Source organism: Corylus avellana, chromosome ca1 (assembly GCF_901000735.1).
Source record: "Corylus avellana chromosome ca1, CavTom2PMs-1.0".
Taxonomy (NCBI): Eukaryota; Viridiplantae; Streptophyta; class Magnoliopsida; order Fagales; family Betulaceae; genus Corylus; species Corylus avellana.
The window spans coordinates 11,864,803-11,876,891 of record NC_081541.1 but is presented as its reverse complement, the minus strand read 5'-3'; the positions used below and the strand labels follow the sequence as shown (position 1 = coordinate 11,876,891).

The following is a 12,089-nucleotide window of genomic DNA, read 5'->3' as shown; positions in this document are numbered from 1 at the left end:
TAGGTGGTCAAAGTGAAGTTTTTCCAAAAAATTATTTTTACCCCTAAACTATCACGCATTTAAAAAAGACCCTCTTAAATTTTAAAAACTCTCCATTTAATCTCTTGAACTTTTAATTTGATTTAATTGACCCATCATTTGTCAGATTTTTAATGTTAAAATTGATAAAATGATGTTTATAACCCTTAGTTTTTTTATAAAATTCTCAATTTACCTTCAAATTAAAAAAGAAATAAAAAAAAATCAAAGGGTAATTTGATTTTTTTTAGATATTTTTATTAGAAATTAACGGTTAAAACTAACTAAAGATAAATTAATTAAAATTGATAGTTTAAAAGGCACGGTATTTCTGAGGTCCAGAAAAAGTCAGAAAAAAAAAAAGAAAGAAAGAAAAACCGCAATTATAGTAAAACAACGTGCCTTTCCATTTTTTTTTTCCTTTTATACGCACACTCATATTAGAAAAACCGGAATTATTGTGAACTATTGTTGATGGTGTTGGAAATGTATTCGTTGATGGTGTTGATTTTCTGGCCTGGGACTTTGGTGGGTTTAAGGTACAGAATTGAGAGTTTTTAAGTTCTGAGAAAATAACTGTTTGGGAGGAGTTGAGCTTCTCAGAGGTTTAATAATGGTGCCCGGCCAACTCGTGGGCTCCGAGATTCATGGATTCCATACTTTGCAAGGTACGGACTTAAATTCTACTTCATTTTTTTAAAATTTATTTATGCATTTGGAAATGCATTTCTTGAAGCAGAAGCATCAGCATCAGCATACTTAGTACACTTTGGAACAACATTTTGCAGTGATCAAATTCTGTGTTATTAAAGCAGGGAAGCACTTTGATGTTGCTTTTTTTTTTTTCTTTTTGGCTTTCCTAATCAAGAAAAGATCTTCTTCAGTAGCTTTTTGCCTGGTTGATTATTCATCCACTTTCCAGTATTTTTGGAACAAAGAGAGTGTCTTCTCATGCCTTCTGTTTTTTGATGGTTCCTTGTTGGCTTGTTCCATGAACAGATTTAGATTTTGGGAATATTGTGAACCAAGCCGGAAGAAGATGGCTCCGCCCTCATGAAATTCATGCAATACTCTGTAATTACAAGCATTTCAGCGTCAATAGCAATCCAGTGAACTTGCCCAAAAGTAATTAGCTATTGCCCATTTCTATTAATTGTAACATGGTTGGTACAAGGCTTAACTCTAGAATCATTTCATATGTTATCATGCAATTTCTAGAATCATTTCATATGTTATCATTTACAGTGAGTTCTTTGTAATATCTTGAAGTACCTAATATTAATACAGAAGTGGATGATATCAATTACTACTGATATTGTTTCTTTGTCTATTTTGGCTGTTAAATGTAACAGGTGGCACTATTGTACTTTATGACCGTAAGATGCTTAGGAACTTCAGGAAGGATGGTCATAACTGGAAGAAGAAAAAGGGTGGGAAGATCAATGAATCCCATGAACGCTTAAAAGTGAGGTTCTCCCAATTTCTGATATGTTATAGTGGCATCAACTTATGTATATGCAACTAATGGTACCTGAGTGAGTGATTTGTGTTTTTACAATATGCACTTCTTGATACAAGCAGACAAACACACAGATATGTCAGGTACATATATATATACACATATGCATCATATCTATATCTATCTATATATGCATGTATGCACCCCCAGAAGTTCAATTTAATGTTTCTCCTTTCTGTGCTTTGTTTGATGATTGTATGTACCTGTTACCAGCAACTGCATGTTTTGGGCATATTCTTTTCACCTGAGTATGGATATAATGATGTTGTGGCTTAATTTGCTGTAGTATGAACTCCAATGTTGCTGGTGTTCATTTGATTTCTTGAATATTGATTAACTGTACACTATTAATGGACAATTCATTGTTAAGGTTCTTTCCATTTGGCAAATTCTGTTTCAATGAGGTTCCCTTTGCTTGCCATTTCATGGTTCAGGTTGGTAATGAAGAAAGGATCCATGTATACTATGTGCATGGCCAAGATAACCCGACCTTTGCTCGCAGGTGTTACTGGCTTCTTGACAAGTATGTAATTTATGTCAAGCTTTAAGTCCAAAAACTGGTCAGCTATATCTTAATAATATAGAAGATAATTTTTTCCATAGGTAATTTTATCTATGAATTTAATACTACTATTTTGTTTCAGGAACCTAGAACACATAGTCCTTGTTCATTATCGCGAAGTACAGGAAGAATCTGGCGCTATTCATGTATATTATGCTGGCGACAAAGACTTTTTAGGTGATATTACTTGAACTTTAGATGAATTGAATTCTATAATGTTTTCATTGAGAGGTGGATTATTTTCTTTTAGTATGCATACTGTTAATTTTAAGTTTAGAGAGGTCATAAAAAGATTTATTCTTCATTTAATTTATAGTAATTCTCATCATGCTAGACAATTATTACCTGGATTTAAAAGTTTAGTTAAAAAACTTCTATCTTGATTTATTGTTATATTAGTGTACCTTTTTTGGATATACAACATTCAAACCCTTTGCTTTTCAAAGAGTCAACAGGGCCTGGTGACAATTTAACAGTTCAGAATCATGAATTGAGGCTTCATGAGATTAATACACTGGAATGGGAGGAGCTCATACTGACAAATGATTCGAACAACTCAACTGCACCTAAAGAAGGTAAATAATTAGATGGTATCTGCAGCAGAGCCAGTGGCTAGACAGAAAACAATTCACACTCAATATTTCACCTTCTTTTTGGCAGATGAAGTTTCAAGCTTTGATCAATCAAATCAAATTGAGGTAAATGACTCCTTATATGATGTAAATAGAATCATTCCTAGTCTAGAACTCTTCCTATATATATTTTTGTTTTTGCACATAAGAACCAACCTTTTTTTCAATGTAAGAGTTTTTTCATCTCCTTGTCGGTACACCTTTGATGTATGCTGTGCAGAAAGTGAACGATTATTTTTAGACTTAATGTGCCTTAGTTTTTAGCTTTCTTTTTCTGTACAATATAGTACAAATTATTTTATTGTTTTAGTGATTTGGCATGAGTATCATAAGAGTAGAGCATGGTTATATGTCCATCAGGGAGCATGCTTGTTTAATCAACCCAGTTACTCCCTTATGCCATTAATACTAATGCTAACATTGATATGGGGAAGTTTAACTGTTTATTTTGCACAACATAGGTGTTCAGAGGCTTCACAGTGCCAAGTTGTCGGCGATCAGGCTTTATGTGTTATGTTCTTTCACTTCTTTCTTCTCCAGTGGTTTTTTCTGTTTGTTGCTCAGAAGAATGGTGGTGTCTTAAATTTTCACATGAAAGTGCAAATGTTGAGCGTCAAATTGTTTTGGTCAACCTGCTTTCTCATGGCACTTTTTTTTTTTTTTTTTCTTTCTTTTGATGCATGAAAACTTTTATAGAAGAACACAACATTACACCCTCCAGAACCAACTGGAACTGTTAACTTACCAGTTATTTTAAAAGCTTAAGCTGATAGGAAGAGGTAAATTTAATCACTTTATCAATATTTTAACAAGAATTCTAGCTACAACAGCAGCTAACCAACAAAATGCAGAGAACAAGCTGCATCAAAGCTCAACTCCGCATAGCTGTAGCTAAAAAAAAGAGGACAGAACTACACTTATCACGCAACTCAAATACAGAACTCAACTAACACCCCCATAGCAAAAACACAAACTGCAATTAGGCTGCACCCAATAGCTTCCTCGGCAAGTTCCATCTATTGCATAATTCCAAGTTCTCCATACTCATCTTGAATCGCCCTTTAGCAATCATTCTTGCCCTAATTTCCCAAGTAATTCTTTTGACAAGCTTCTCTTCAGTTCTGGGCTGATTCCCATGTTTAATATTGTTCCTTTGCATCCTCAAATGGTATACAACAGCCCCTAAACTTAACCGGCATAGACTCACCTTCAATCCCTTACCTCTCAATCCTTTTATCCCCCAATCCATGACCTCCTCCCAACTAATACAAGGATCCTCAATCAAGCTTTTACTCGTCATCTCTCTCCAAATTATCCTACTAAATCCATAATGAAAGAACAAATGCTCTTTACATTCTATACAGTTACGGCGGAAGAGACATGCCACATCCCCTTCATATCTCCAATTTAATAATCTGTCTTCTATTGTCAACCCCTAACCACCAACCATAGCATAAACGCATGCCTAGTTATAACCATTGAGAACCAAACCATCTTCCACCATGGAACAGTAGGAAACTTCACTCTCAAAGGTTCCCAAGTGACTGAAAATCTCCCCTTCTTCGAGCATGTCCACCCTGGTTTATCTGCAACTCCAATCTCCACTTAAGGCAGTTTAGCTTGGATTTCCACCACATTATCAGAACGAGCAGGAGGCCATCTCCAACTGCTTCCTTGAGTGACATACGATAACTTTGTTGTTAATGAACTTCCTACATCATACACAGGCCAATGCCCATATCTGTCATATACTCCACTTGGGTGCCACTATCTCCCACCTCAAATTCTATAAAGCTCCTAACTAACTCACAAAGCTTTAACAATTTCTTCCAACTCCAAGAGCATATATTCGGGACCTTAACTTGCCAAAAGCTTTTCCCCTTCAACAAATACTCTTTCACCCAAGCAACCCACAATGATCTTCCCCTAGCAATAAGAATCCAAATATGTCTCATCATTGCTGCACTATTCCATTCCTCCACCCTCTTTATGCCGAATTCTCCCTCTTGCTTAGGAGCACATACATATTCCCAACCAACCTTTGCTCAAGCTCGAGTAGCATCATTTCCAGACCAGAGATACCTGTTAAACTTCTGTTCAGTCAACACCCCACAATCTTCTGCAGATAACTTCTTTGAGAGGAGAGGCCCACCCAAGTATCTAACAGGTAGAGACCCTTCTTTCATTTGTAAGCAATCCATCAGATCAAATTTTTCCTTCTTTGTAACACCTGAACAGAACATTAGACTTTTACTAGGATTGGCTCTCAATCCATCTACTTTTTTATATTACTACCTAGTTAGCATCTACACTTTTTTTTACTGAGCTACTTAGCATCTATATATGTTCTATAGTTTATTATGCCTGCAAACCGACTTTTATATATACCTCACGACCTGCTTTCTTGGCAGTTTGTTCTAGTACTTTTACCACGCCCCGATCCCAAAACAGGACATAATGCCTACTGAATACTGATATTATACATATTTGAAACATTTTCTTATAATTTCATTTCATCCAAGAATCAACCATTTATAACACCAAATGACTTTTAATACATAAGTCAGAGCTATATGAATAATCAACTATTTTTGTAATTACAGGGAATGATACAGGATTCAGCTGAAGCTTTTTCTTTCAGTAACTTGATGAAGCCAATTTCCCGGAGCGATAACATTCATTCAAGTTTCCCAGACAGCATCAATGTCCAGGCAGTGAGGGGTCAAGTGAACACAAACATACCCAGAAATGATTCTATCACCATAGGCACCAGTGACTCCTTGTACATTAGGGTCAATGATGGTTTGCAAAGAGAGGACAGTTTTGGAAGCCTAGTAAACATCATGACTGAATTGCCATGTTCAATGGATGATGCAACACTTGCTTCCGGTCATGAATCATTTGTGCCTTTTGTGGTGGATGATCATCAATCTTCCACTCCAGAGCATATATTTAGAATAACGAATGTCTCACTTGCATCAGTGTCTTCTACCGAGAAAATGGAGGTTTTTCTTTTGCTAATACCCTGCATTACTGTTTTATGGTATTCTGTTATGATTGAAAGTCTTTCTGCTTCATCTTATATCCTTCAAATGCCTTCAACTCGTCTTAGATAAGTGGTTTAATTTATAAACATTCAAAAGGAAAAAATATATGGAATGAAAACATATTGACAATGTTAGTTTACTGTGTACAAATAATTGGTGAAATTGTTAAATCACCCAAAGCTTAAGCTTTTAAGATAAATAGAAGTTTAACATGATATCAGATCCAAAGGTCTTGGGAGTTGGGATCGAACCTTGACTTTGTCAATTCACCCCCAATTTAAATTAAATATTCTACGTGTTGAGCCTTGCCTATTAAAAGGGAGTTTGAGCCCACATGTGAAGGGGATTGTTAAAGTAATGGTTAAGTGATTAAATTTTCCTCTTTCTATAAGCTTAAGCTTTTGAGATAATTGGTGATTTAATATGGTATCAGAGTCAAAGGTCCTGGGATCGAACCATGACTCCGTCAATTCACTCCCCCCCATTTAAATTAAATATTCCACTTGTTGGGCCTAACCTATTAAAAGGGAGTTTGAGCCAACTCGTGAGGAGGAGTGTTGAACTAATGATGAAATGATTAAATTTACCTCTTCCTATCAACTTAAGCTTTTGGGATAAATGGTAATTTAACATTAGCTTTCGTGATAAGTGGTGATTTAACATGGTATCAGAGCCAAAGGTCCTGAGATCGAACCTTGACTCCGTCAATTCACGCCCTATTTAAATTAAATATTCCACGTTTTGGGCCTCACCTATTAAAAGGGAGTTTGAGCCTACACATGAGGGATAGTGTTAAAGTAATAGTTATGTGATTAAATTTACCTCTTCTTATAAGCTTAAACTTTTGGGATAACTGATGATTTAACAGAAACTTCTAGAAAGTTAAAAATTCAAATGTGTCACAAAATATGCATTTTTAGTTGGCTCTAATAACATCATTCTTTGACCATTTTTGAAATTGTTTTGAAGATTCTGAAAGGACGATGAAGAAATTTGTGGGCTTAACTCATCTCATAAAACCGGTTCTATAAGAGATGGTTCCTCACTCCTTATAAACATGTCAAAAGTCTTGTCCACAGGCAATGTGAGATTATTCCTCAACACCCTTCCTCACATACAGGCCAGTATTTTTCTTGGTCCTTGTCATAGGGTAAGTAGTGTGGGCACCATTCGTCTTGTGGTAGGCTTTGATACCATGAATAAATTTGTGGGCCTAACTCATCTCATAAAACCGGCTCTATAAGAGAGGATTGTCCACTCCTTATAAACATGCCCAAAAGTCTTGTCCATAGGTAATGTGGGATTATTCCTCAACAGACGAAAAAAAAAAAAGAAGATGATCCAACTCCCTGAAATGCTTGCCAAATATCTCAATAGTCTATGCTCATAGTTGTAGAAACTAGATTTTGTGTGAAGAAAAATTTGGTGGACTAGAATGTTCTCTCTTATTGAGAAGCCTGAGTCTGAATCAAGGCTGATATTGTTCAATCGGTCAATTAGGAGGAATGATGCAAGACTTATCACACAATGATATTTGAATATTGAAACTTTTTGGTTGAATCGAATTCTAAGAGCTGATTTCAATTTTAGCATTTTTTTTTATCACAATCTATAGAGCAACCATCATAATTTCCACCTAAAGCTGATGGCTGGCACTGTGTTTTGAGCTCCTGTGATGTATATTTTGAACCAACTAGACTGTCGTTCATTTCGAACTTAACAAAAATAGACAAGTCCTAGTTGATATTCATTATGAATAGTGTCAAAATTCAATCTTGTGATATTAATCTAAAATAGACTGGGTACAAGGTTTGAAACTGTCTGGGTAGTTTTTTTTTGTTTCTTTTTTGATTGCAGTCAGGCATCATGCTTGGCGCCATAGTTAATTATCAATGATCATGAATAGAATAGAGCATAATGTATATGGTTTGAATAACTTAGGACAGTCACCTTAAAATACTTGCCATAAACTTTTCACCTTTGTTTAATTGTTGTTGCAGATCCTAGTCACTGGCTTCTTTCACGAAGAGTATCTGCATCTTGCGAAGTGTAGTCTCTTTTGTGTCTGTGGTGATGTCTGTGTTCGTGCAGAAACTGTTCAGGTTGGGGTGTATCGCTGTTTGGTGTTACCACATTCCCCTGGTTTAGTAAACCTTTTTATGAGTTTTGATGGTCTCAAAGCCATCAGCCAAGTTTGGAAGTTTGAGTATCATACTCTTTTATCGAGTGACCCAGTGGTTTCCTCAGAAGAGAAGTACAGGTGGGAAGAGTTACGAGCTCAGCATCGGCTTGCTGATCTGCTTTTCTCTACATCTAAGAACCTTAATATTCTGTCTAATAAAGTGTCACCAAAAGCCCTGGAGGAGGCCAAAAGGTTTGACCTTGAAACCACTAACATATCAAATAGTTGGGCATGTTTTATCAAGTCAATTGAAGACAACAAAACTCCGTTTCTACAAGCAAAAGATATTCTGCTTGAACTCACATTGAAAAACAGACTGAAGGAGTGGCTGCTGGAAAGAGTTGTTTCAGGCTCTAAAACCAATGAATATGATGTCCAAGGTCAAGCTGTAATACATTTATGTGCCATTCTAGGATATACCTGGGCTGTTTATTTATTTTCAAGGTCCGGCATATCATTGGATTTTCGTGACAAATGTGGATGGACAGCTCTTCATTGGGCAGCTTATTGTGGGAGGTATTTCTTTCGTTTATCATATACATCACTGCTAAGTTTGCTGCGCCCTACTTCACTCTTGAAGCCTTCGCATTAGAACTTCCCTTTTCATCCCCCATTAGAGCTTGAGCTTGCTCTATTAATTTCATGCCCAAGATTTTTCTGCTCTTACTAATGACTTTTAGCATGTTTGTGTAACATAAATAATTCTCAAGCTGATTTGAGTATAGATAGCTCCGTTTCAGCCTGCACATACACATGCATTACAGCTTTGGGAGCATACGTTATATCTTTCTGCAGTGGTTTTGAAAAATCACTTCCGGTCTTGGATTATTATTTCTAAAATTTGCAATATGCAGGGAAAAAATGGTTGCAGTCCTTTTATCTGCTGGTGCAAAGCCAAACTTCATCACAGACCCTACATCAGAACACCCTGGTGGATGCACTGCTGCTGATCTTGCATCTTCAAAGGGGTATGATGGCTTAGCAGCTTATCTTTCAGAAAAGGCCTTGGTAGAACAATTCAAGGATATGAACGTAGCACGAATTGTCAGCAGTTCCCTTGAAACCAGCTCATATGATACAGCTAACTCTGAAAACCTCAGTGAAGATCAGCTGTGCCTAAAAGATACATTGGCAGCTTGTCGGACAGTTGCTGAAGCTGCTGCACGTATACAGGCTGCATTCAGGGAGCACATACAAAAACTACGGGCCAAAGAAGTTAGGTTTTCGATTCCAGAGGCTGAACCGCGCAGTATAGTTGCAGCAATGAAGATTCAACACGCCTTTCAAAACTATGAGTCACGAAAAAGGATAAAAGCCGCTGCCCGTATTCAACATAGGTTCCGAACTTGGAAAATCCGCAAACAATTCCTTAATCTGCGTCATCGTGCTATCAAAATTCAAGTAAGTCCTCTTTCCCTGTCTTCTTACTGACATAATTGACACTTTAATAGAATAAAACATTACAACCGGTATGAAGCACATGATGGATGACAGAGGCCTCAAATGTTTAGTCAAATGTTTAGTTTGATCAAATTTAATTTTCTAAGTCAAAGTGGGCATTGTCATAGACATTAGATGTTCAAGAGAAGATGATGGATTATAAGTTTTTCAAGTGCAGGCTGCTTTCCGCCGCTTCCAAGTGCGGAAGCAGTACCTAAAAATTCTATGGTCAACTGGGATTCTTGAGAAAGCAATTCTGCGCTGGCGTTTGAAAAGAAGGGGTTTCCGTGGTCTTCGTGGTAATCCTGTCGAAGCAGATCCTGATCAGAGGCAGGAAGGTGATACAGTGGAGGACTTCTATCGAGCTAGCCAAAAACAAGCTGAAGAGCATATTCAGAGATCTGTTGAACAGGTTCAGGCTATGATCCTTTCAAAGACAGCACAACAAGAATATCGGAGGATGAAGATGACCCATGATCAAGCCAGGGTAGGTGACTTGCATGGAGATTTTAGCCTCACTATTCAATTCAGTTGAACAAATAATCAATCTAGTATTGTTTTCTGCAGCTGGAATATGAAGGCCTTCGTGAACCTGATAATTGATATTGATATGAACTAGTGAAGTCCAGTTGTGCAGATACAGGTTTCAATAAGGTTCAGTTGTTCAGATGCTAGGAAGTCCGGCAGTTGATGCTGCATGTAGCATATGATAAAAATCCAGTAAGAGTAATTCTGTACTTTGTGCATTTGGCTTAGTTGCTGTAAATAAAACTACAGGAGCTTTATAGTTTTTTATTTTTTTATTTTATTTTATATATATATATAGCACCTAACCGAAATCCGTACTTTGTGGCCTGTAAATATTTAAATGCCTAGATTAAGGTCAGTTTGGACTAATCCTTTCAAAGTGTTTTAAGCTTTTGACAGTGTCATGCCTTCGGTTTTTTTTTTTTTTTTTTTTTGGATTTTGATCCCTCTCATTAGTGCTTTTGAACACAAGAATCTTGGATATGTAAAACTACAGGAGCAATGTAACCACAGGAGCCTGCAATGACAGACATAGCTTCCACCACCCCTTTACTAACTTCTGCAACAGCCTTAGCAACTCCAAAATCTGCAACTCTGGCTCCTCCTCCCCATAGTTTCTTCACCGCCACCACCTCGCCATTGCTTAGCACAACCTTGTAGACTTTCCCAGAAGCTCCGGTGCCAATCACATTCTCTTCATTGAGGCCGCCAATGATTTCAAACTCACTGAAACCAAGCTTATGGAAAGACCTCCACTTGGAAATAGCAATTCCTTTCTTGTTCTTCTTGAATGTCCGGCACTTGATGGCGCACTTAGCAAATGATAAAAATCCAGTAAGAGTACTTATGCACTTCGTGGATTTGGCTTAGGTGCTGTAAATAACACTACATGAGATTTTTACAGCACCTAAGCCAAATCCGTACTTTGCAGAATGTAAATATTTTAAATGCATAGATTAAGGTCAGTTTGGACTAATCCTTTCAAAGGGTTTTAAGATTTTGACAGTTTCATGCCTCAAGTTTTTTTTGGGATTTTGATCCCTCTGATTAGTGCTTTTCAGCACAAGAAACTTTTAATATGTAATTAGTGTACTTGCGTGCATTACTAGATTAGTTCTTATACCATTTATGACAATTTAAGGACACATTAACCACATCTACATGATACCTAAAAAGCCCTAATCACAATTGAGGCTTCTTATATATAAATGCCTAAATTGAACTGCGATATGACATGGCCTATTAGGGAATATTTTAAAAAAATTCAAAACTCTGTTCTGTTAAAACTGGTGTTTTGACTAAAGGAATTTTCAGATGTTCTAGTGGCAAAATCTTAATCAGCCTAGCTAATACAATGAAGAATTAAAAATATTATAAAAGATTTACTTAAATCAAACTGCTTGGAACTTTTATAGCATACCAAATCTAATATGAACAAGATATCAATATAATTGTCATCCTCAACAATGGAAGATTGTTAATTATTGTCTCCAAGAGTTATTTCTGTTGTTATGGATACACGTCAAACAATACAATGAGACAGAATTAAAAAAAATAAAAAAATAAAATAATAAAAAAGGAGAGAGAGAAGTGCCACATGTTTAACTCAAATAGTTGACTTGTTTGGTTAATACCATAAGATTGACTATTCCGAGTCCTCACGGAACCAATACATAATTCTTGCAGGCAAAACTGTGTATATGGGGTTTACATGACAAAAATAGATCACAAAGTGACATTGCTTTGAAAGGATTTCACTTCATATATATATATATATATAAAGAGTTGGTGTTTAACCCCTTAGAGTATTCTTATTAGCTTCACCAAATTTTACTCACCAAAAGTACATTTTTATCTATTTTAATTACTCACTTTTTTAAAGCATTCAAGCAGCCTTATTATTTTAACTATCAACTTTTATTATTCAATTTAAATATTCTTTTTTAAATACTTCTTTATTTCTTTTTTAACTTTTTTAAAGAATAAGAAATGTGAGAGAAAATTTATATTATTTCTTATTAATTTGGTGAGTGAATAGTACTCACAAACTTGTGAGTACTATTCACTCACCATTTATTTTGGATTAAAATGCTGAGTGAGAATTTTAGTCATTTTCATCAAATTGCCTCACCAAAATAACCAAAAATTAGTTTTGGTGAGA

The 12,089-nt window shown here is 36.0% G+C and overlaps 1 protein-coding gene across 2 annotated transcripts; it reads left to right on the top strand.

The window, feature by feature from the left end:
• Nucleotides 1-458: 458 nt before the first annotated feature.
• Nucleotides 459-10,321, top strand: LOC132175827 (calmodulin-binding transcription activator 5-like). 2 transcript variants are annotated; one of them, XM_059587899.1, is made up of 12 exons: nt 459-686; nt 1,018-1,143; nt 1,371-1,483; nt 1,972-2,060; nt 2,182-2,276; nt 2,555-2,674; nt 2,760-2,797; nt 5,335-5,736; nt 7,779-8,476; nt 8,815-9,361; nt 9,579-9,887; nt 9,968-10,321. In XM_059587899.1, the coding sequence occupies exons 1-12, from the start codon at nt 632-634 to the stop codon at nt 10,001-10,003; spliced, it is 2,628 nt and encodes an 875-aa protein (XP_059443882.1). In that variant the 5' UTR covers nt 459-631; the 3' UTR covers nt 10,004-10,321. The 2 variants fall into 2 exon arrangements, with proteins under 2 accessions (XP_059443882.1, XP_059443874.1); XM_059587891.1 differs by having other exon boundaries at nt 2,546-2,674; nt 9,968-10,320.
• The last annotated feature ends 1,768 nt before the right edge of the window (nt 10,322-12,089 follow it).

What these genes read in the sequence shown, in the direction of transcription:
- LOC132175827 (XM_059587891.1), top strand. Translation starts at nt 632, where the DNA reads ATGGTGCCCGGCCAACTCGTGGGCTCCGAGATTCATGGATTCCATACT. An exon ending in TGTTACTGGCTTCTTGACAA is followed by an intron (nt 2,061 to 2,181) that starts GTATGTAATTTA and finishes ATTTTGTTTCAG; the next exon opens with GAACCTAGAACACATAGTCC. An exon ending in TGGGCAGCTTATTGTGGGAG is followed by an intron (nt 8,477 to 8,814) that starts GTATTTCTTTCG and finishes TGCAATATGCAG; the next exon opens with GGAAAAAATGGTTGCAGTCC.